This window comes from Geotrypetes seraphini, chromosome 5 (genome assembly GCF_902459505.1).
Source record: "Geotrypetes seraphini chromosome 5, aGeoSer1.1, whole genome shotgun sequence".
NCBI lineage: Eukaryota > Metazoa > Chordata > Amphibia > Gymnophiona > Dermophiidae > Geotrypetes > Geotrypetes seraphini.
The window spans coordinates 171,391,096-171,417,625 of NC_047088.1; the positions used below are offsets into that span (position 1 = coordinate 171,391,096).

Sequence of the window (26,530 nt, forward strand, 5' to 3'; positions counted from 1 at the left end):
CAATTCCACCCCGCAAATCCATTTTAAAAAATATCATGCCATATGTGAAATGTCATTACATTTCCCAAGTGGTTAATATATTATTGACAGCAGCAAATTACAAAGCTGTCTCGTAGGAGTCGAACTGCCGAGTGAACGCTTCTGTTTATTAACGTGCTCACGGCGCAGCGAGTTCTTTGCTGTGCTGGGGAGGAAAGGTGCGGTCCAGGGAGCTTCTTTTCCACCATCCTTCATCCTTCCTGCTGGGGGTGGGGGGGGTGGGGAGGGAGCTCTTCTCAGCCCAGATGGGAATTCTGATTGTCACTAATGGGAAAAATGCAATCATTTTGTTAGCACTAGAAGTGCTCTGTTGTTTCTGTAACATCACTGCAGCTTAATATCCCACAGCATAAGGCTTCTCTTCAAATAAATAAACCCCAGAGAACCAGGACCAAATGGGAATGATGTCATTATTTTTGTCCTGATCTTGGGACATCAGACTTCCAAACTTCTTGTATGGAGGACTCAGACATTCATGCATGACTTACCTGAATATTAAAATATGAGATTTTTTTTGTCTCCATCCAAATATTAAGTTCATTTATTTCCTTCTTGGAATCATGATTCATTCAATCAGCCTGTCCTTGTATGATAATGTGGTAACTGCTAGCTTGAAACATATGCCAAAAAAAGGACGGATTAAGGTCTTCTGTCATTTTTCCTAGGGCAGAGAGGATGGTAGTGTGGGTCACTGATCCAGCATAGCTGAGAGATCTTCCAGTCTGGCAAAATGCACTCTGTGGAATGACCCCCTTCTGTTGCCTGGAAATTCACTGCTACGCTAGCCTTTGCCAGTCAGGTTTTCAGGATATCCACAATGAATATGCCTGAAAGAAATTTGCATAGAATGGAGGCAGTGTATGCAAATCAAGTTTATGCATATTCATTGTGGATATCCTGAAAACCTGACTGGCAATGGGGTACTCCAGAACTGAGTTGAGAAAACGCGACTGGATTGCGGCCCTCGAGGAGGGACTTTGACACCCCTGACCTAGAGGTAACTTTAAGCAGCTTAGTTTTCTAGATTACCCCAATAAATAACTGTGAAGCTGATTTGTGCATAGATAAAGGTATCTTGAAAACCAGACCAGTTGGGTGTACCTCTGGGACAGGGCCCTGATCACCATTATTCCATAGCTCTGATTCCCTTCTTGACGTAGCCAGTACATGAGTTGCTGAAACTTGTATTTGATATGTCAAATAGAAAAATAACTTACTGATGAGCTGCATTTATTTCTTTAAAAATATCCATTTTATAAAAGCAGAAGGTTGCAGGGTAATGGGCTGTGAAGAGGCACTTGCTCTTCTCTCGTGTGGCATGCCTCCATGTTTTTCTACCTGTAGTTCTGGGAATATATTTGGTGGTACAAGCAGTCATTGCAGCGACTTATTAAAATAATTAGCAATTAGTTATTCATCTAAGAGAGGAGCATAACAAGCTTTGCTCTCTGTTAAGCTATTGAGACAGACCGTTCTCAGGATGTTGCTCTATTCTCATCTGAGCGAAAAAGAAAGCATGCTTTTCCTAATGCCATCCCTGGGGCTAGTGAAATTCAGACTCCCCTCATTTGCTTGAGGTCTGTTGTGGTTTTAAAAGTCACTTTGGAAATGGGAAAATATATAAAAGTAGAATGTTTGGGTAATAAATTTATTGTGTGTTTCAAGTTTTCCTCAAGAAGTGGAGGAGTCGTCTCGTGGTTAGAGCAGCTGGCTGCGATGCAGGCAAGTCCAGTTCAAATCCACTGGTTTCTTGTGATCTTTGGCAAGTAACTTGATCTTCATTGCCTCGGGCAGAAAACTAGATCACAAGCTCTCAGGGGACAGGAGAAATAGCTACTGTTCCTGACTATAACTAGCCTTGAGCTATAAATGAAAAAGGCGTGAACTAGATTCCTTCCCTTTCCTTTTTAAAATATTTGTGACTATGTATTAATTTTAAAAAATTGATTTTTCACTCCAGCACATAGAAGAAAACACACATGTTTGGATTTGGAGAGCCCATTGTTGCAAAGCATCTGCATTTGTTAGTACTCTTGTCCCAGGGGGGTCTGGGTCAGGAGTAATGGTTTGGTGGAGTAGAAGCAGGGTGTCTGGGCCATCATGGTTGAGAATAACCACTGAAACCAAACCAGCTGGTATGTAAGCTCATCAGGAAATGCTCTTAGAAATGTTCCATGCTGAGTTACTGCTCTTGGATTGTCAGTGAGGAGAAAAAGAAGAACTTTAGTTTTTAGAACCTTTATTAGAGCGTAGCGTGCATACACACACAACGGTCCTGTTTAGGGATCAGTTTTCATATGGTGCTGAACCAATCCTTGAGGTCCACAACTCAATCTGGTTTTCAGGATTTCTGCTTCCATTGCATGCAAATAGATCTCATACATATTCATTGTGGAAATCTTGAAAACCAGATTAGTGGAACTTGAGGGCTGGATTTGAGGATCCCTGTGCTATGCATTGACCTGCAGCTGGCGAAGGTATTTTCAGTATTTATTTGGATGGTGATAGCTGGAAAACATCGAACCACTCTGCCAATATCCGTGTGGTAGTGGGATGAAGTAAGGGCTGTACCCCAAAATTATCCATATAGCGGTGATATTGAGCCGTTATTTGGATAGTTCATACATGTATATTCGACATTGCCCACAATAAAGTAATTCTGTAATTGTTGGCTAGAGTTAGGCAGGAGGATGATGCATGCAGTGCAAATTCTATATGGTCAATTATTAATTTAAAATTATTTATAACCCGCCTATCCACAAATCTAAGCAGGTTACAATAAGCACATACACAATCATAATAAAAGGAACAAACAAATATTAAACTAAACTAAACCTTAAGTTTGTATACTGCATCATCTCCATAAAGATAGAGCTTGGCACGGTTTACAGGTAAATTCAATAAATGAGGGAAGGACATAATAAGAAAATAGAGGTTATGAAGAGGATAGCTAGCTTTACATTTTAAATAGATAGCTTTATAATTTGGAGAAAAGCCAGGTTTTCAGATGCTTTCGGAATAATTGGAATGAGCCTAGGTTCAGCAGCAGGGCAGGGAGGTTATTCCAAAGCTCAGTGAGTTTGAAGAAAAGGGATTTCCCTAATTTCCCTGCATACATGATGCCTTTTAACGAGGGGAAAGATAGTTTGAGTATGTGGGCGGATCTGGTAGTGTCAGGTCTCGAAGAATCCAAGGATAGTGGGATTAGGGGAAGAATGCCATGTAGGATCTTGAAAATTAGGCAGGAACATTTAAAGTGAATCCTGGAAATCACCGGAAGCCAGTGAAGTTTTGACAGAAGCGAGGAAACATGATCGAATTTGCTTTTTGTGAAGATCAACCTGGCCGCAGTGTTCTGGATCCGCTGAAGTCTTTGAAGATTTTTCTTGGTTAGACTTAGATAGATGGAATTACAATAGTCCAGTCTGGAAAGAATGATTGATTGTACAAGGACAACAAAATGTTGTTGGCGGAAGCAGGATCTCACTTTCCTCAACATGTGAAGACTAAAAAAACATTTTTTTACCAGAGAGTTGAGATGATACAACACATCACATCAGAAAGCTCAAACCCACACTGTCGCATGGCTAGCACCAAAAAAGCGCTCAAAAAAGACAGTTTTCACCCCCTTTCTAAAATGCCAAAGAATGTTCGATTGGCGCACAGCCAAAGGTAAGGCATTCCAAAGCGCCGAGCCCTGCACAGAAAACATAGATTTGCGGGTTCCCTGTAAGCGTTTAGTTCTTATTTTAGAATATTAATGAAAGTTGGCATTTGCACGCTTAACTTTAGACATGACTTACTCTGTGTCAAAGGCGCCTAAGTTCACTTCCAGGGTTAACCATCCATACAGTGGGCTTAAACACCACAAGGTGCCTACTTAGGACAATGCTTGGAAGCACCTGTGGGTGCCCTCATTTTTTTAAATGACATTTTAATTCATTTTTAATTGGCGCAGTCAATTACTACGCCGATTGAATCAATTAAAACAATTAAGTTAGGCAGTGGTAGGGCGTCTACTGCTGCCTAGCTTACAGCACAATTACATTAGAATCAGGGCCTTAGTGCACATATTTTCCTGCAGTTTATAGAATACTGTCATTTGTGCATGCAAATTAATTTACACTCCCACCCCACACCTTTTACTAGTTCAAGGTCAATTTCAAGTTCAATTTATTTAATATACCACAAATATAAAACAAAAGTTAAAATCTTTTATTTAATAAAGTTCAATAAATTTTATTAAAATTTTCAAATAACAATAAATGATGAATAACACAATTACTAAACAAAGTAAATTGAAATAACAATTCTTAAAACTATATAATTTACAATAAAAATAATATGGGTCTCATAATCAAGAGAAAAATGTCCAAAAACTTGCCTAAGTCGGCACTCGGACGAACATTTCCCAAATACGTCCAAGTGCCGATACTAAAAACGGGTTTTGGAAGTATTTCTAAACGACCTAGGCCTTCATAGTGCCGCTGAATGACCAAAGCTAAACGGGGCGTTTCGGGAGGAGTATCGAGGGCGGGAGTTGGGCGGGATGTGGGCCGGCTTAGACTTAGTCGTACAGTAAAGTTATACAGCCCACGATCAACAGAACTTGGACATTGTGACTTAGACCATGTAAAAAACCAAAAAAACTCTGTGGAGTGACGATGTTCCCAAATGGACTTTATTTGAAAGTATCAAAGTTCCAAAGGTACACTAAAATCATCCACATAAAATAATTCCATCCACATAAAAGTAAATCATCCACATAAGAGCCTTAAAGGACCTAGTCCGCTAGGGTTACAGGACCCAACACGGTCTGCGTTTCGACAAAAAGTATTCTTCAGGGGTCCCTGGGGGTCCTATTAAGGTGAGTACGTGGGAAACAATTGTGTGGTGAACTGGAAGTGAGACACTGCTTGCATTTCCATGGTCTAAGTCACAAAAAACCACCTAAAGTCACCAGATAAGCACTGAAAACATATAAAATAGACCCCCACACACTACTCCAGTTATTCCTGACACCCCCATTCCCATAAAAATATTAATCATATCTTTAAAATTCAGCCTCCAGACCATCATCACCTGGCCGCCTGGCATAGGAAAGCCTAGTCGTCCAGCACAGAGGCGGCTTAATCCGTCATGGAGGTGGGTTAGGGACTCATGCAGAGGAGGACCCATGCCCATAAGCCCCTGTAATCACTGCATTGATACTTAAACATGTATACTCCCCTATACACCCCCAAAACCCTTTTGTACTGGCATATAAGTGGCTCCTGCAGCCATAAGGGCTATTGGGATGGTAGATAAGTGGGTCTAGGGGATTCTGGAGGTGGTTTGGGGGGCTCACCATGACCTATAAGGGATCTGTAGTGAGGAGAAGACATGGCACCCTTTTTGTGAAGTTCACAGCAGTGCCCTGTAAGTTACCCCACTATTTAGGTGGCATGTCTGGGTGTTCAGTCCATCACTTTGCAGACCCCTCCCACGTCCAACAGGGCTTGTTCTAGGCGTTTTGGACTAGGACGAAAAGTTAGATGAAAATGTGGTATAAAGATGGACGTTTTAGCGACTTGGACGATCAGATCTGCAGGACGTATAATTAGATAATTTTCAAAAGTAAAAAAATTTTGGATGTATTTTTTGAAAATGTGTCTTAAGCTATTTTTTACTTTGGACGATTTGCGAGTTGGATTTAAATGGACTTAGACGTCCCTTTCGATTATGCCCCTCCACGCCTATATTGTTGGCTGAAAAGCCAACCTGTATTAACACAAGAAACTAACAGCATGGGTGTACATTACCACTTCTAGAAATAATAATAATATTCATTTTAGATGTGATATGTCGCTATATTTTATGAGAGGATACCAAATTTTTTAAAAAATATGCAAGCAACCCTTTTTTTCTGCAAACACTCTTTCATATTTAGCAGTTAGGCTTACTAGGTTCCACCATTCCATTTATTCAACATTTGAAAAGTCCTTCCAATGAGTGAGAATTATTTTTATAGCTAAGTTGAGTAGAATATGTAGTAATTTAGACTGTTGTCTGTAATTGACGCTTTGATGAAAAGACTATCCACGATGATGATATTTATGTTCAATGGTTCATGGGAATTAATCAAAGAACAAATGGAAACCCATACTTTTTGCCAATATAGTTGTAATCGATCACATTAATAAAGTAAATGAACCAGTGTACCCGTCTCATTGCAAGACCAGCATTTATCTGACTCATTAGATCTCATTTTGCTCAGTTTGTACAGGGTCCATACTGCTTTATGTAGAATGAAATATATAGATTGAATTATGGTGGAAGTTTTCAAAGCTTTATGGACTTGTTTATTGAATATTTCCATCTTAAGTACATAGGCCCACGTAGACTCAGTGCCAACAGATCTGCCGAATTTGTTGTCACGTAGCACTTTGTACCAGATAGATGCCGCTCCTTTCTTAAAATAAATTTTATTAATGTACTCCAATAAGCTTGGTCTTTTATTGGTGAGCTGTGAAGTTTTGACAAAGGACCTTAAACAATGTTGGACTTGTATCCATTTATAGAATTGATTGTATGGTACATGATATTTATCATGGATTTCAGATACTTTCCACCTTCCGATAGAAGTTTGTGTTGGAAAAATATCAGTAGTAAACTTAAGATATAGTTTATTTTAGGAACAATCATCATTTTTGCAGTGTCTAGCCTGCCCCACCATGACAACCTTAGTGGCGACCACTGCGTAGATAAGTCTTTAACTTTTTGAAGTACAAATTCTTCGTTCATCTGAATTGTTTCATCAACAGTGGGGCAGAAATATACACCTAAGGGCTCCTTTTACTAAGGTATGCTAGCATTTTTAGAGAGCGCTGCACTGCCGCACACGCTAACTCCGCGCTACATGCCAAGAACATTAGCGCGCACGCTAAAACCGCTAGCGCAGCTTAGTAAAAGAAGCCCTAAGTATTTTAGCTTATTTTTAATGCATTTGAAGTTATATTAGGATATATCAGCCTCTATACCTGGGCAATTAAGTGGCATCAATAAAATTTGCAATGGGAAATTAGATAAAATAAAAATAGGGGAGCCCATAATAATATAACTTCCAAAAAAAACAACCAAAACCAATCCATAAGGTAAATGCTTGAGAGAAGTAAAATGCCTTTAATTGGGTTTTAAATGTAATAAACAATTTTTCTTCACGAAGATAAATGGGAGGAGAGTTCCAGAGAACTGGCACCATTACTGAAAATGGAGAATTTCTGTGTACATCAAGAAATTGTCTAAAAGAAGGAACCCACAAAAGATGTTGTTCAGATGAATGAAGAGATCTAGGTGCTGTATAATGGACTAAAAAAACTAGGCAGAAAAAGAGGAAGTCCAAAGAACAGAACTAAAAAAGTGATTATATTATATTTGTAAGCAATCCGGTAAATTATAGGAAGAATATGTTCTGCTTTAAGAAGTGGAGTCACATGGTCGAATTTTGAACATCCATATAATAATCTAACAGCAGTATTTTGTACGAACTGTAAACGATGTGACTGGTAATTAGGTAAACTGGACTTCCTTTCAACTCGACAGATTCTCGATCCTCTACAATCTGGTTTTCACCCCCAACACTCCACGGAGACTGCCCTGACTAAGGTCTGTAGTGACTTGTTCTTGGCCAGATCAAAGGGCCTTTACGCTATCCTTATCCTTCTTGATCTGTCTGCTGCCTTCGATACTGTAAATCACAGCTTACTCCTTGATATGCTGTCCTCGTTTGGATTCCGTGATTCTGTCCTCTCCTGGTTTGCCTCCTACCTTTCCCAAAAGACCTTTAGTGTATGTATTGGTGGGTCCTCTTCTGATGCTACCCTGCTAGTGGTTGGTGTACCCCAGAGTTCTGTCATAGGACCTCTTCTCTTCTCTCTCTACACCTTTTCCCTTGGTGCCCTGATCTCCTCCCATGGCTTCCAGTATCACTGTTATGCTGATGACTCTCAGGTCTACCTCTCTACACCTGAAATTTCACCTAAAGTCCAAGAGAAAGTCTCTGCTTGTTTGACTGACATTGCTGCCTGGATATCCTGCCATCATCTGAAACTAAATATGTCCAAGACTGAGCTGCTCCTCTTTCCTCCTAAACCCTCTGCTTCTCTTCCTCCTTTCTCCATCTCTGTAAATAATACTGTCATTGTTCCAGTCTCCTCTGCTCGCAACCTTGGCGTCATCTTCGATTCTGACCTCTCATTTACTACATATATCCAACATGATGCTAAGACTTGTTGTTTCTCTCTCTTCAATATCACCAAAATTCGCCCCTTCCTCTCTGAGCACACTACCTGGACCTTTATCCAAGCTCTCATAACCTCACGCTTAGATTACTGCAATCTACTCCTAACTGGTATCCTTCAGTGTCGCCTCTTCCTTTTGTAATCTGCGCAAAACACTGCTGCGTGAATCTTCTACCAACCTCGCTATGCTCATGTCACCCCACCCACTTCACTGGCTCCCTATCTGCCATCAAGTTCAAGATCTTATTGCTGACCTACAAGTGTGTTCATTCTGCTGCGCCTCAATATCTCTCCTCACTTCTCTCTCCTTATACACCTCCCAGAGAACTCCGTTCCTCAGATAAGTCACTCTTAACTTTACCCTTCTCTACTGTCAATTCCAGATTTTGTTCCTTTCATCTAGCTGCCCCCTATGCCTGGAATAAATTGCCCGAGTTTGTCCGTCAAGCCCCTTCCCTTCCCTTGTTTAAAAGCAAACTGAAAACCCACCTTTTTGATATAGCTTTCAGTCCTTAACCCTATTCCTCTGCACTCCAACCAAGTCAGCTGATTAACCGTTCCCCTTAACTGTATCCATGACATCCTGTTTGGCTGTCTTACCTGTTTAAATTGTAAGCTCTTTCGAGCAAGGACTGTTTTCTTACTCTTTGTGATTCTGTACAGCGCTGCTTGCGTCTGATAGCGCTATAGAAATAATTAATAGTAGTAGTAGTAGTAGTAGAATTGAGTTACAGTAATCAAGTTTAGATAAAACTAAAGAGTAAATCAATATATGAAGAGAACTTTGTTGAAGAAATGAGTGAACACAGTGAATTTGTCATAAGGCAAAAAATGATGAAGAAACAACAGTAGAGGTTTCTACTATGGCCCGAAGTACTAAATGCTTCAGTGCTGCTCTGACACTCATAGAATTCCTATGAGCGTTGAAGCAGCTTCAGAGCATTTAGCGCTCTGATTCGTGGTAGAAACCTCTACTGCGGCTTAGTAAAAGAGGGCCTTTATAGTTAGATGCAATTGACATTAATGATTAATTATTGGCTATAATTAGTCTTAATTAGCACTAATTAGCAATTTAAAAAAACCAGGCAGTCAAAAAGAGCCAGTCTGGCAGAGATATGGAGCAAATCAGACAAAAAGTCAGATAACTGACATTTGTTACTGTTTTATAAGTTGCACGCTCAAAATCTAACACGGGCAAGGGAGGAGTTGACCTGGGATGGGTATGGGAGGGTCAGGCAGTTACACACTAATCCCCCGGAGTCTATATATGGCAACTAAAGTTGCGTGCGCAAATTTGGCCGTGCGGCCAAATTACTTGCACAATTTAATTGTCTAATAAGACTTATTGGTGTCAATAATTCGCCACTAAGAAGCAATTATCGGCATTAATTGGCACTAATTAGAATTTATGCAAACAACATTCTAAGCATATTCTATAAAGTGGCGCATGTAAATTCTAATGTGCAGATCTCAAAAGGAGGAGTGGCCATTTGAGGGCATGGGTAGGTCATGAATATTCCTAAAAATGACACAAAATTTAGGTGCGGGCATTTACACCAGATTTTAGCTGGCCTAAATGATCATGCCTAAATTTTAGTTGTGAGGCTGGCCACTAAGCATATTCTATAAACTGCGCCTAACTTTAGGCATAGTTTATAGAATAGCATTGTGGGGGTTTTTTCTGTGCCAATTTATTCAGTGCTATACATAGAATTTACCTCTAAGGTTATAGAATACTAACATTTATGTGCCTTACTGCCTATATTGAGTTAGTATAAGTGCTCAGCCTTAGGTTTGGCATGTAAATGCAGACTTAGCAGCATTGCGTATGGAACTGACATTATAGAAACTGCACTTAGTGCAGTCTATATAGAGTTACCCCCTTTGAGGCATCACTGCGTGTAACAGGTTCTGGGTGATAATTTGCAGGAGGAGATTGTTGAAATAAATACAGTGGGGATGAGGCTTTAAAAGGGGGCTTGAGAAGTGAAAGTACACACCATGCTTCTGCTTAACTTTATCTGTGCTAAATTGTACAACGGATTGCTTTTTCTTTTTCTTTTTTTTTTTTGGTGAATTTTAGTCCAGGTGCTAAGCACCCATTTCTGTAAATTGCATTAATTCCCCTTATTTGCTTAACCGTTGTACTGCAGAGGGTAGCACGAATGTTCCCAGATTCTTGGCGGTGTGGTCTTGCTGCAGTTGGAAGCAGTACAGAAACATCTGAAAAGAATTACATGGGTTAAGCATGCTGGAGCATCTAATCTTACCTTTATGATCTGGTTGCTGAATCACAATTGTTCTCACTACTTGTTTCTAGCTTGTGTATCCTCCCTTGCATGACTGTGCTATTCCCTGATAAGGATACTATAGGACAGTGTTTCCCAACTTCTTCAAGCCAAGTACCCTCTAAATCGAACAAATTTCAACCGAGTACCCCTGAGCTCTGACCAGTAGAGATTTTGAAATGGACATTTTATTGTTAAACAGTTAACTAACTTGACAACATACAACAAATACAAGTCACTACAAGTGGCATACAGACCAAGACACAGTTGGCCTGATCTATTATATTACACTCTCATATAAACTTTGGCCTCTTAACAGGTGACGTGTTTGTTCTTACAAACTGAGCAAAAATGAACCATAATAATTAAGGGGGCCTATTTATTTAAAAAAAACAACCCAAAACTCAGGAAAAAATAAAGTTCTCCGTAAAAGTTGCCCATAGTGACTAATCCAGTTTCATCTTGTCTCTGGGATAATGAAACATGAAATCTGATTGATCGCTTTCTATCCTCCTTCATGCACTGTGTCCTCACTTGCCATGATCGTTACAAGTGGCAGCGGCAGCGCTTTAATTCAGTTGGGCAGCCTTGGGGCCTTTGCTAAGCCATGCCTCACCTCCGCTGATGCAACTTCCTGTTTCAACAAATGTGGGATGCAACCTAGCAAAGGCCCCCAGGCTGAATTGCTGTGCTGCTGCTGCCACTTGCAACAATCAAGCTCAATGTCAAGGATGAACTGCGGGAAGGAGGACAGAAAAGAGGTACCTCTGAACCCAGGGGAGAAGGAAGAAGGGGGAAGAGATGCTGGCTTGGTGTGTGTTGCAAAGGTACTGCTTATTCCCTGGTAATGCCTAGCGTATACCCTTAGTTGAGAACCTCTGCTCTAGGATAACAACAATGTGGCAGTCTTCCATTAGATGAAGAATTCTTGCTTAAATAGCCTGTCATTTACAGCTCAGTTTACTTAACACGCTTACCACTTTTGTTGTGTATAGATTTGGAACAGTATTGGGTGATCAGTAAATACCAGGGTAGATTCAAGAAAGAACACCAAAAATATAAACCCTAAGGTCCTGATTCTGGACACGGTACCTGCTGCAGTAGGCGCCTGCAAAATGGATGCCTACTGTCACTGGAAGGTACCGTTTTCCAGAATCATGTCTATTTTCTTCTAAAGACACCTTAAATGTAGGCCAGCATTTTAAATGCCTACATGTACGACGTCTGACTCATGCCTACGAGAATCACTTAGGCACACCTACGGAGGCCTAAGGCCACTTCCAGCATAAACCATGTCTGAGCCAGCCTTAAGCCTCCATAGGTGTACCTAGATGCCTCTGTACACATGTACAATGTCTACATGTACAATTGTACACATGTACAATGTCAACATTATAGACATCCTTCGCCCCATCAATTTTTAAAAAATAAAAATGTGCATCCCGATTGCTCCATTAGACTGCGGTAAGATGCCTATCACACCTACAATTGGGATGCTGTTTTAGAATCAGGCCCGTACTGCCCAGGAAAAAAATTGTGTTACATAGTGTTACGAGAAAGCTGGTCTAATATTCAATATATTCCAGACATCATACATGTTTTGCGCCCTCCATTTACCACAGTTAAATACTGTATATGTATATCCTTCTCCCATTTTCACCCTCCCAACTTTCCCCAAAAGATCTCGTTTGTTCATGAAAATTCAGGATTTGTAAGGGGAAATATCATGTATGTGGTATGAGAGTGAGATGTGTGTTTATGGTGTGTATTTGGTTTTATTTCTCAAATATATTTGTTAAGCAGTGACACTGTAGGACTCCTTTCAATATTTGGGTGTCTTAATTGATTTCAGCTTTCTTTCCTGGAACCGATATCTACATACTAAGCCAGTTGTGATCTCTAGACATTTATTTATTTATTTTAAACACTTATGTCCCACATATCGCAAAATCTATGTGGGTTACAGAATATACATATGTAAATTAATAAACAAACACTTTAAAATAAAGAAAACACCCCATTGTTCTTCAAATAAAATCAAATCATTAAAATAAATTATTAACAAGTTTATTATTCCATTATACATTTCCAAAAGCTTCTCTAAAAAAGTAAGCCTTCGATGAAAAGATAAAAATAGTGGAATCCTCAATGATCAGTGCTACATACTTTAATCTGTGCTTTATTGATATCATATATGGATTATTAAATTTAGGGAAGGCATAAAGAAGTGATCATGAAACATCTTTGTTTATTCAGTCTCATTGGCTTCCTATGTGATATAGGATTGAATTTAAATTATTGGTGCTAGTTCGCAGAGCATGTTATGAGGATGTTCTATCTTGCCAAAATCCTTATACCTTATATACGTGGTAGACTGTTGAGGTTAGTCTCAGACTATAGATTGCTGATGCCATCTCTCATTAACTTGCTGGGAGTCTACTTACAGAAGTGCATTTTAACTTGTTACTGCAGTCTAACATAAGAACATAAGAATAGCCTTACTAGGTCAGACCAAAGGGCCATCAAGTCCAGTAGCCCATTCTCACGGTGGCTAATCCAGGTCCATAGTACCTGGCCAAAACCCAAAGAGTAGCAACATTCCATGTTACCAATCCAGGGCAAGCAGTGGCTTCCCCCATGTCTTTCTCAATAACAGACTATGGACTTTTCCTCCAGGAACTTGTCCAAACCTTTCTTAAAACCAGCTATGCTATCTGGTCTTACCACAACCTTTGTCAATGCGTTCCAGAGCTTAACTGTTCTCTGAGTGAAAAAAAATATTTCCTCCTATTGGTTTTAAAAGTATTTTCCTGTAACTAAAATAAACTTCCTACTGTAATTTGTGCAGAAGGATCATAGAAAAAAAATCAAACTTTACTGAAAACCCAGTTTTTCACTGCTGCATTTGGCATGCAGGATCCAGGAAAACACAATGATTTCACTAAAGTAACTTTTGCAAAATGTCGTAAGTGTGCAGATAAACTCAATTGTGTTTGGACAATTTAACATTGGTTCACCATTGCGATATATCTTTCACCTGGAAATCGTATGCTTGTATACTATACCTGATGACTACTGATGCAGGCAGTGTGCACTGAAACACGGCTCGTGTTGGGTCAGTAAAGACTAGTCACATTTTTTTGAGGCTCTTGCTGGCAGATTCTATAATAGGCACCTAACTTATTTAAAAAGCTTAATCGGCACTGATAAGCAATTAGCATCTCATAATTGGCTTAAATTAAAATTAATTGGGTGGTAGGTTTCTAACTCAGAGGTACTTACCACTATCAGGTGGGCACCTAATCCGAGGTGCCTACCAGAACGTAAGCATGGTTAGGGGTGGATCACGGGCTTGTTTTGCCTGTAGGTGCCTGTTTTGGACTTAGGTGCCAGTATTTATGCCAAGAAAACCTGGCATAAATAGGATGCACCTAAGGTTCAAACGGTGTCTAAGTCCACTTTAAGTGCCACTAGGCACAATTCTGTAAAAGGTGCCTAACTTAAGATTGATAAGTGCCTAACTTAAGGTTGACGTGCCTGGGCATCTATGGTTTAGGCGCCATTTATAGAATTGGACCCTTGGTGCTTTCTGTTTGGTCATTATTTGATGTGCTTTGACCCTCAATGTGTTTTTGTAGAGGAGACGCTAGGCATTAGGGTGTAACATAACCGCTTTAAAGGCAAATGTCATGATCCTTGGTTGGAAGAGTGCACAGGACCTTTAACAGTTGCTGTTGCATAGGAAAATTTAGTTAATCATTAAAATTTGGGGAAGGCCATTACATTTTATGTATGGTGTTCTATGTTAGAGTAAAAGAAACAGGTTTGTTGCAGGTAGTTTTCCTAACACAGAAAAAAAAAATGTTTTTACCGTATTTTTCGGACCGTAAGACGCACACAGCCGTAGAGGAGGAAAAACCAAGAAAAAAAAATTTTGGTTCAGAATTATTATATTCTTGGTTTTTCCTCCTCTACACATAGGTGCGTCTGGTGGGCTGGTGCGTCTGGTGCTGGGAAGGCCAAAACAGCCCAAAGAAGCAGCCTGTAGCCTAATGCCGCCTGAAGAAAGGCCTCCCTGAAGCCGCCCGAAGAATGGCCCTCCCCGAAGTAATCCAAAGAATGGCCTCCCCAAAGCCGCCTGAAGAAAGGCCCCGTGATACCTTTTTTAAGTAGCGGTGGTCCAGCGCGGTCTCCTGCTGGACGGCTGCCCCTCAAAGAGCAGCGGGGTACCAGGCAGGAAGCGCAAAGATCACGCTCCTGCATTGCGCGTTGCGTCGCTTTACAGAGAGGCAGCCATCTAGCAGGAGACCGCGCTGGATCACCGCTACTTAAAAAAGGTAAGGGGAGGGGGGGGGGTGCGGTGTATTCGGTCCATAAGCTGCTCCCCCTTTTCAGGGATGGAAAAAGTGTGTCTTATGGTCTGAAAAATACAGTAAATGTCAAAATCACTTTCATAGGAAGTGATAGGAATTTCAAGGGGAATTGTATAACTAGGTGCATGCTGTTATGCATCTCTTGTGGAAGGGTGGCCTAATAGTTAGAGCTGCTGCCTCTGTTCCCTGAGGTTGTGAGTTCAATTCCAGCCTAGCTGCTTGTGACTCTGGCCAAGTCCATTGCCCCAGGTACCACCACAGTGAGATTGTGAGCCTACCAGGACAGATAAGGGAAACGTGTAAGAGTGCTTTGTTACTATTCAACATATTGTAAACCACTTTGGGTGAGTCTCTTCATGAAAAGGCAGATAATAAATAAGTGTACTATGCACACTATTCTAGAAGGAGTGGATTTATGTATTTAAATATTTATAGCCTGCATGAACCCAGAGTATGCTACCAGCTTATAGCAATTTCTACAAGGCACGTTGTCTCATAAGAACATATTGAGGAACCCGTATCTTATTTCACCCGTGCATAATAAATTATATAATTAAAACATGCAAATCAAACAAAGTACATGGAATAATACTCCAAACTGTCACCTATTCGGTCTTTCAAATGGTCTATCCCAGCATTTGTTATACTTCATCCAAGCATTTGTTATACTTCTTAAAAAAATAAAGTCAGAACTTTCTATTTACCAAAAACTGGTTGAAATAATTTAGGGCTTTATCGCACACACCTTTTTAGCGTGTGCTAAGCCCTGCGTTAGCTGAAAAACTACCGCCTGCTCAAGAGGAGGCGGTAGCGGCTAGCGCGGCCGGCAAATTAGCGCGCGCTATTACGCGCGTTAAACCGCTAACGCGGCTTCGTAAAAGGCGCCCTTAGTTTTCTGTTCTAGTTTAAACAAATCTACGTTCTTCATTACTCTCAGATTCAGTGGTAAATCATTCTTTAGCTTGGATCCCATCACTTTAAAAATGGTAGCATGATATTCTTCTAGTCTGACTGCCTTAAAGGAAAGAACGTCTAATAAACCGGCATCGGAGGATCTCAGATGCTCTCACTGTTGGTAGATATGTAAGATGGAGACCAGAACTGATGAAAATTTGACACCTTAATAAACAAAAATAAAATTTTGGAAATTATTCTTTGTTTAATAGGAAGTCAATGAAGCTTCTTCAAGACAAGGGTAATATGACAATATCACGAAAACCCAAAGAGCACTCAGATAGCTGCATTCTGCGAAACCTGCAGATCCTTCAGAGATCCTCCGTGCAGCTCCATTAGTAAGCTGTCACAATAATTAAGACATTATCACACTCTGGATAACTAATCTAAAGTCTGAAAAAATAAAAGATCACATAATCTCCTGATTAATTTCAATGTACTAAACACTGATCTGATTTATTTTCACGATTTACAGAATGCTTAAATTGCACACGCCCTTACTGCATTTACATGCTAGCGTGCAATTAAACTCTGGAATTTGTTGCCAGAGAATGTGGTGAAAGCAGTTAGCTTAGGCAAGGTTTTAAAAAGGTTTGGATAATTTCCTAAAAGAGAAGTCCATAAGCCATTATTGAGATGGATTTGGCTAAATCCACGGCTTATTCCTAGGATAAGTAGCATAAAATATATTTCACTCTTTGGGATCTTGCCAGGTGCTTGTGACCTGGGGTGGCCACTGTTGGAAACAGGATTCTGGACTAGATGGATCTGCAATCTGTCCCAGTATGGCGGCTTTTATGTTCTTATGTTATGTAAAGCTATCGAAACTGTTAGCATGTAAATTTTAGTTACACCAATGACAGATTATGCTACTATTCTATTATAACGGCATCTTGGAGTCCAGATAGGTTATCTAATTGCCAACTGAGGCAAGAATTGAGTTTAAAAGCTTGATATTTATTTTTAAGATTTTATATGGATTATATTCAGGTTATCTGACAGATTTGATCAGCCAACTCAGTATTTATGTTCTTCTGAAGAATTGTGGTTGGAATTACCCTCTTGTAAAGATTGTAGATTGCTCTCTTCCAGAAAGTGAACGCTTCTGGGAAGAGCTGCAGAATTCTGGAATACACTACGCAGGGACATTAAAAAAATTGTATAATATTGGGTTATTCAGGAAGGCTGTAAAGACAAGGATATTTCAGAAATATCTTTGACTTGAGTAAGATGAAAACTAGAATAAGACATTGTAAAACATGTACTAATTGTTGATGGAATACCCAGATGTATATGTTTTTTATTACTGTAATCCACTTGGATCTTTGTGGTTAAGCGGGATATAAAGGTAAAAATTAAATTAATGTGATTAAGGGATGAATATCAGCACTTACTGTATATACTTGAATATAAACCAGGATTTTGGGGCCTAGCTCTGCACCCTGCCCCCCCCTCCCTGCCCTGTTTGTTGTACCTGCTCTGCCAATCCATGGTGGTCCAAAGGTGCAGCGGGCAGGAGCGAGCTTTCCACTCTCCTGCCCTGCTACTAACCAGCCACTGAGCAGCACCAAGCAGGAGCCGCTTTGGTACTGCTGAGCAGCTTTACTGACTGGCTCCTGTGAATTCTTGTGAGAATTCACGGAAGCCAGTCAGCAAGCCGCTCAGCACCAAGCAGCAGTGCCAAAGCGTGCTCCTGCTCGGTGCCGCTCAGCAGTTGAAGAAACTAGAACTCGAGGCGGCCACGGCAGCAACTGACTGGGTTAATAGTGGGGCAGGAATGCAAAAAGCTTGCTCCTGCCAGCTGCACCTCTGGACCACCAGGGATTGGCAGAGGCGGTATTACGGACAGGGCAGGGATGGGGACAGGTTGCAGAGCCTGGGAGGGAGGCTGGTTGCATAGCTTGACAGGGAAGGGAGGGAGGGAAGGAAGGGAAGGAACTGGGTGTAGAGCCTGAAAGGGGAGGGAGGGAAGGGGGCTGGATGTAGTGCCTGGCAGGTAGTTGCAGAGCCTGACAGCGGATGGAGGGAAGGGGCTCGGTATAGAGCCTGACAGGGGAGGGGGGTGCTGGGTGTAGATCCTGGCAGGGCACTTGAATATTAAGCTGCCCGACTTATATTTGAGCCAACCATTTTTTCTCCTTGGGGGGGAGGGGAAATGGGGGGGTCTTGACTTAAATTTGGATCAACTTATATTCGAGTATATATGGTAACTGTATAAGTGCCAGCTCCACACATGGAATGCCCACAAGTTATCCATTTTCAGCTGAGTTACTAACTGCAAATATTCAGTGGCACTAAGAAGTTTCAAGTTTTATTTAAAATTTGATAGATCGCTTAATCAAAATTCTAAGCGCTGAATGTTCGCTGTTAGCCATGGACAAGTGATTTACCTCCCTTTTACTAGGCTCTGATGCTGCTCTGACGCTCATTTTGTGCTCTGGGCCATGGTAGAACTAGAAACCTCTACCGTGGCTTAGTAAGAGGAGGGAGGTTAAATAGCCAGAAGCCTCTCTGGGCTGTTTAAATCACTTTGAATTTGGACAGCTGGTGTTTATCTCCTATTATAATTCTTGTTGTTCAGCAAATTTTTTTTATTCCCACTATGGTCCTTTTGAAGCCATAATGAATTTGGATGAATTGAATCTTGTGTGTTTAGAATTTTCTTTAAAAAATATGTATAATCATATTTTCTTGTTTCTCTCCTCTGATGTAGAGTATGATTTCATCTATTGTAAACAGCACATACTATGCCAATGTGTCACCGACCAAATGCCAGGAGTTTGGAAGATGGTTTAAAAAGTACAAGAAGACTAAAGGTAAACCTGCTTATCATATTCAAAGATTTTACCTTTTCTTCAGAAGTTAATACACACATTTGTCAACTCCTCTGCTACTGGTCTCACTTGTTGCTTTCACTGTTAGTGTGGAGAGATAAAACTCAATAACTTGAAGATTTATTAGATTTTAAATCACTGAAATAATTCTCCAAGTTAGTGCCATAAAGCAGATGGACTTGCTCCCTTTATGAAAAACTGCCTTATACATATTCATTATGGACATTCTGGAAACTCAACTCCCTGGGGGGGGGGGGGCAAAGACAGGATTGAGAACTACTGTTGTAGGGAGATGGTAGGTTCTATGCAGAAGAGCTGGTCTGTTTTTTGTGATCTTATATGTAAACAATTGAAACAGGCAGGCAGGTGGTATTCTATCTCTTTGCAAGACTGTAGCATCTGAAAAAAACGGTGGGCCAGTACAAAATGCCCCATGCAGCTTGCAAATGGCTTTGGTGGATTCAAAGTAGTGCTGCCTGATTCAGGAAAAAAAATTTTGATTTGATTCGATTCAGCCTATTGAATTGATTTTTCGATTCGATTTTCCTGCCCAATTGGGTGTTTTTTTTAAACATCCTGGTGGGCTTATTTTATAAAGCAAACAAAACAAAACTGCAGATCTGTACAAGACGTAGGCAAAATTTATTAGTGACAAAAATATATATGCAAACCCTTTTATCAATCAGGGGACCCGACACGGTCCGTGTTTCGGACAAACCTTCGTCAGGGGTCCTAATAGGTACAAATATAACATAAAATTTATTATTATTGAAAAGGTGACATAAAATTTAATAATATTAAAAAAGGCACAATTAGACACATAATAAATTAAAATAATGACTAAAAAAATAATAATAATTAAAAGAACATAACAAGAAAATGGTGTATCAACCAAATTTAATACCAAAATTCATAAAGAGTACCGCACATACGTAAAGAAAGAAATGAAAATAAAGAGAACAAACATAGAGTAAAATACATGCAAAGAAAAGAAAAGTGACATTAAATGAACTATAAAAAATATATGTGAATAATATATATGCAAAAGTATATAAAAAAAGACAAAGATGGACACACAAAGAGAGTGACCTGTGAGAAAGAACCACAATAGAGAAAAGGAATGGAAAAAGAATCGATAGATTCTGTAGCATTAAATAAAGAGTGAAATACATACCATGGTAAAAATGGAGGGAAAAAACAAAAAATCACAAAAATACTGTATAGTGGCAGCTATAGAGAAAAATAAAAAAGCAAAATAATCATAGAGATATAAAATATTGTACAATCAACATATTTTAAATTTTAAATATAAAAGATATTAAAAATAATTACAAGAAAATTATATTTGTAACATATATCATGGGCTAAGGATAAAAATGCCACAACCATATTAAAAAAACCAAACAATTGGAACGTATGAAAAAGCCTTACATACAGAGGTTATAACACAAATAAATGTGAATTAATGAAGATTGGCTAAAATGAGTGTATATCAAAAAATATAACAATATATCATACAGCTATAAATCCAAATAGGTAAAAATAGGAAGAATAATAATAATGAACCCATTTTAAAACTTATGTAAGGAACAGACAAAATAAATAATAATTATATATTAATACAACACACAGCCAAAAATACAAATAAAGGCAGCCACATTTTTCAACTTTTTGTAGAGAAAGACCTGGTCTTGGAGGTACGCCAGCCAGTCAGGTTTCCGGGATATTCACAATGAATATTCATGAGAGAGATGTTCGTCACTGCATGCAAATCTCTCTCATGAATATCCATTGTAGATATCCTGAAAACCTGAATGGCTGGCGTACCTCCAGGAACAGATTTAGGAACCATTGGTTTAATGTATGCTAATAATATTCTTAGCACATAAGGCAGACAGTAACCATAGAAAAGTTAACTAATACTTCAAAAGTATAGTTATCTGGTTCCATATTATCTACCGCTATTTTAATGCTGGATAATATGTGCTAATGTCATGACTGTTTCTCCCCTCATGCTGGGTATGCTCTCTTTGCACTAAAGATATCACTGTGGAGATTTTGCAGCTAAAAAGCATTGCTATTGATGGGACCCTTGGTGGATGGGTTATGCTCTCATTAAATTGATTCAGAGTCTAGATACAATTACAGAGTTCTGTTTTTCTCTGGAGCAACAGGTGAGCAAGATGTTCAGACCTCATTCTCATATTTAAGTTGGTTGAGGCAGATTTGGAATTTATTGTTGATTGATCACCTTCATCAACTTGTCCAAGCATGGTGCTATCACATTTTCATGTTCTACAGATTACAGTGACCAAGATAATTTTGCATGGACGTGTATCTGAACAAGCTGCTCCTTATCTGATCAGATTACACTGACTGCCAGTAACAAGAATAAAATTTAAAATGTTATGCATAATTTTATATATTTTTTATATATCTTTATTCATTTTGAAGCCATAAATAAGTGCAACAAATTATACAATCATATTACACTATAAAAGCACTTACATTCAACCAAAATTGTAATCTATGACAAAAAGATATATCCCCCCCCCCCCAATACTTATATAAAAAATTGCACTCAAATTAAAGAATTAGAAATATTTTCCAACCCTCCCTCCTACCCACCTACCCTGGACATGCATGATCAAAGGGCAAAATCAACAATCACTCTTTGCTAAATTTTGTCAATGTCTCCCAAATCCTCAGAAACTTCTTATAAAGTCCCTGTTGTATAGCCATAATATGTTCCATTTTAAAGACGTGACACAAAGACTCCCACCAAAATGTATAGTTCAATCGATCCCAATTTTTCCAATTCCTTAAAATAAGCTGTGTGGCAACCCCTGTCATAATAAAGAGAAGTTTATTATTGTGAGAGGATATTTGGCTTTTAGCTCTCATCATAGTGCCAAATAGCACAGTGTCATATGTTAGTGCCACTGGATTTTTCATTACTTTGTTTACATGATCCCAAATGGATCTCCAAAATTGAAGTATCAAGGGACAATAAAATAAAATAATACATGATCTAATGTCCCAGGTTCGAGATGACAGTGCCAACACCTATTAGATTTAATTTATGTAACCGAACTGGGGTCCAAACTGCTCTATGTAACAAAAAAAAAAACAACAACAAGTTTTTCTCATAGATGCAGACACCGTACATCTCATCCCCAAGTCCAGATCTGTGGCCATTGAGACACATTAATCTGATGCTTTATGTCAATGCTCCAAATGTCACGAAGACCAGTTTTTGGTTTCTTATTCAAAAATCCAGATATTAATTTATACCACTGAGCGGCTTGGTGACCCAGGAAATCTGCCTGAAAACACAGGAATGGCAAACTATACTGATTTTTCCAGTCAGGGAACCCCTCTTGAATGGCCTGCTTCAACTGCAACCACTTATAACTTTGAGATTTAGCAATGTCAAATTTGTGTTGCAATCATGAAAAGTTAAGCATCTTACCATCTGATATAACATCATTCAAAGTACGTATACCTGCCTTCATCCAGTGTTTCCAGATGACCTTCAACCCACCAATCTGAATCTTGGGGGTTCAACCAAGTTTTACATTTTTCAAATGGAATGGGCCCAGAATTTTAATACCTCAAGGGCTTCCGCTAAGCCATCTTTCTCTGCTGTGCATCTCATATTCCGTCAGTGTCATTATGCTTACATTACCCCTCTCCTCAGATCACTTCACTGGTACCCTGTCCGTCTCTGCATACAGTTCAAACTCCTTTGACTGACTTGCAGCTCCTCAGGATCTCACCTCCCTTCCTAAACTCCACCCCAGAAGCTCTGTTTGTCAGGTGAGTCTTTTTTCTCAACGCCCTTCTCCTCTACTGCCAACTCCCGACTCCATCCCTTCGGCCTTGCTGCGCCTTATGCCTGGAACATCCTGCCTGACTTGGTGCACCGGGTCCCATCTTTCATAGTGTTAAAATCCAGGCTACAACCCCAACATTTTGAAACTGCGTATGTGCCCTACCCTCCCAACTTGCAAAGCACCCATATCTGTTGCCATTCCCTCTTTACTCCCCTACCTCTAGTCCCTTATACTTCCTCACCTAAGTAAAATGTATAAGCCTTTGTCCTATGTCTGTCTTAATTAGATTGTAAGCTCTTTGGAGCGGGGATCGTCTCTTGCGGTGTTTGTTGTACAGTGTTGCATGCTGTGGCAGCAGTAAGGAGTGTTGCTGATCTCCAATAGGGATTTGCATAGTGCTAAATCCTTTATATTAAATCTGCCAGTTGTCCTAGATTATGAATTGCTTTGTACACATGATTGGACTTTCGGAGGAGGGGGGCAGCACTATCTGTGATTTATTTCAATGCTGAAGGCTTGCTTATTTACAAAGCATTTAAGGAATTAATTGTGGCTGGAGAAGATAATCAGAATAGGTTGAGTAGTTCAGAAGAACTTGGATGATTATACCTGTTTTCATATCATCTAACTCAAAACGCAGGACGTATAGTTAGACGATCTTCGAAAGAAAAAAAAATTTGAATGTATTTTTCAAAAATGTGTCCTAGGCTGTTTTTTATTTTGGACGACTTGTGACTTAGATGAAAACGGACTTAGACATCCCTTTCGATTATGCCCCTCCACCTGTCTCTGACATACTGATTTTTCCTTTTTAGTTCTTTCCTTCCATTTTTTGTTTTTTTTGCCCATGTCCACTCAAATTTCAGCCTACTCCTTTCTACTTTTCACCTACCTATCAACTTTCCATCTCCTTTTCTTACTCCCTAGCTCTCCCATTTCCCAAATTGTCCCTTCCCCAACCTCCTATTCCCATTTATTTTTCACCTATTTCCCATTACCACATGTCTATCCTCTATACTAGTGCTGCCCCATTCAGGTAAATAATTTTTGATTCGATTTACCCTGTTGAATCGATTTTTCGATTCGATTCACTCTCAATGACACAGCTTTTATAATTTAAACATTTTATTTAACAAAGGCAATATCTTATCAAAGGTAGGAACATCCAATCTATAACATGGAGGGGCATAATCAAAATATATGTCTAAGTCCGATTCGGATGTATGGTGCTAAATGCCCAAAGTCGGCACTGGGAAAATGTCCATTCATGTAAGGGAAATCACTATACGTCCAAAATATTTTTTTTTCTTCGAAAATCATCTATCTGGACGTCCAGGCAGTTGATTGTCCAGATCTCCAGTACGTCTATCTTTATACCACATTTTTAACCAAAATTTCATCCAAGTCCCAAACATCCATAACAAGACCATTTGGATGTGGGAGGGGACAGCATTGTGATGGACTTGTCACCCAACATGGCATCAGAGCAGTGGGGCACCTTACAGGGCACTGCTGTGAACTTCACAAAAAGGGTTCCAGATAAACATCTCACAAGAACTTCCTTATAGGTTATGATGAGCCCCCTAAAACACCCCCCAAACCCACTATACTCACCTATCTACAACCCCAAGAGCCCTTATGGCTGTGGGTGGCACCTATATGACAGTAGAGTAGGGTTTGGGTTTTTTTTTTGGGTGGCCTCACATTTTTCATCATAAATGTAGTGATTAGAGTAGCTTATGGGCCTGGGTCCTCCTCACTATGGTTCATTAGCTCATCCCCCAGGCAATTTAAGACAACCTGTATGCAGCTCTACTAGGCTTTCCTATACCAGGTGCTGATGTTCTGGAGACAAGTATGTACATTTTTATTCTAATCTTTGTGGAGGTGTGAGGGAGTCAGTGATCACTGGGGGAGTGTGTGAGGGTGTTTACTTTGTCTCTGCAGTGGTTATCTGGTCACTTTGGATATCTTTTTAGCATTATATATGCTTTCATATCATCTAACTCACAACGCATACGTTTTGTCCAAGAAGTTTCGTAAAACATTTGATTATTCCTACAGGATGACTAAGTGTAGGTCGGCCTACATCCCTCCCAAATACCACTCTAACCACTCCTCCAGATGTGCCTAAGGTGACCATACATCCCGTTTTGAACGGGACAGTCCCGTTTTCGGATCCCTTGCTCCGTTGTGCCCACACACAGCTTCGGGATGCCAAAATGTCCCGTTTTCAGGGACAGCGTCCATAAGCTATGCGCGGGTACAACGGGACAGGTGATCACTTCCTGTCCCTCCATGCTGCACCAAACCCCCCCCCCCAAAAAAAAAACGTCCCTTCTGGCCCGATTTAAACTCCCCCCCAGTCCACCGCCGCTGCTCCTCTGCTTACCTTCCTGCCTAATCGTGCCCAGTCAATTCTGACGTCGGAGAGGACGTTCAGGGCCAGCCAGTCGCTGCCTGGCTGGCCCGAACATCCTCTCCGATGTTAGAATTGACGTCGGGAAGAAGACTTCTGGGCGCGATTAGGCAGGAAGGTAAGCAGAGGAGCAGCAGCGGTGGACCGGAGGGAAGTTTAAGTCGGGCCTGGAGGGAGGCTTTTTTTTCCCACGGTAGGGGGGAAGGAGGTAGGCAGGCAAGCTGGCTTTTGCGCGGCAGAGAGGTAGGTAGGCAGGCAGGCTGGCTGGCTTTGGGGGAGGTAGGTAGGTAGGCAGGCTAGCTTTGGGGAAGGTAGGCAGGCAGATTGGCTGACTTTGGGGGAGGTAGGCAGGCTGGCTCTGGGGGAGGTAGGTAGGCAGGCAGACTGGCTTTGGGGGAGGTAGGCTGGCAGGCTTTTTGGGAGCGGATGGGACAAAGGCTGGAAGGCAAGATGACATAGGAAGGAGGGATGAAGGAAGGAGAGAAAGAGGCAGAGAAGGTAGGGGATTGTAAGTAGAAGAAAGACTAGAGAGATAAAGGCCTGGACCAAAGGAGAAAGACAGACGGCAGAAGCAGGACTTTGGGAGATGCAGACAGAGGGGGAGAGCCCCTGAGGAAGAGCAGAGAGAAGCAAGATCATAACAGAGGAGGGAGAGAGAGGGAGACCTGGAACAAAGGAGAACTGACACTGGATCTGGGGGCACTAAGAACATAGGAAGGAGGCACTGGGGACACTAAGGACATAGGAAGGAGGCGCTGGGGCACTAAGGACATAGAAAGGGGCACTAAGGACATAGGAAGGAGGTGCATGGGGCACTAAGGACATAGAAAGGGGCACTAAGGACATAGGAAGGAGGCGCTGGTGACACAAAGGACATAGGAAGGAGGCGCTGGGAACACTAAGGACATAGGAAGGAGGCGCTGGGGGCACTAAGGACATAGAAAGGGGCACTAAGGACATAGGAAGGAAGGAGGGAGGGAATAGAAAGGGACAATTGTTGGGCCTGAGTGCAGAAAAAAATGAAAGAAAAGGATGCACAGTCAGAAGGAAACGCAACCAGAGACTCATGAAATCACCAGACAGCAAAGGTAGGGAAAATGATTTTATTTTCAATTTAGTGATCAAAATGTGTCAGTTTTGAGCATTTATATCTGCTGTCTATATTTTGCACTATATTTGTCTATTTTTCTATACCTCTATACTGAGGTGACATCTTTGAAACCCCCCCCCCCCCAAATATAAATAATTAACATTTTCTCTGCGTATAGGGTGCTTTGTATTTTTTAAAAATTTTATGATTACCATTATGAAATAAGATATTGTGTGTACATGAAAAATGAATGGAAGAAATTGGGGGCAGGGCTAGGGCAGGATTGGAGGTGGGGCTAGGGTGGTATTGGGGGCGGGACAGAATATTAATAGCTGTCCCATTTTGATGAAAAAATAAATGGTCACGTTAGATATGCTCCTTTCAGTTCTGGGTGCACAGCAGCATTCAGAGGCCTAAA

At 40.5% G+C, this 26,530-nt stretch overlaps 1 protein-coding gene across 4 annotated transcripts in view; it reads left to right on the plus strand.

The window, feature by feature from the left end:
- SATB2 (SATB homeobox 2) overlaps positions 1-26,530 on the plus strand; it is a 436,014-nt gene that overhangs the window by 179,087 nt on the left and 230,397 nt on the right. For all 4 annotated transcript variants that reach the window (XM_033947177.1, XM_033947180.1, XM_033947179.1 and 1 more), the window contains one exon: positions 18,647-18,749. In XM_033947177.1, the coding sequence (XP_033803068.1) occupies positions 18,647-18,749 (103 nt within the window). The remainder of the gene's footprint in view (positions 1-18,646; positions 18,750-26,530) is intronic.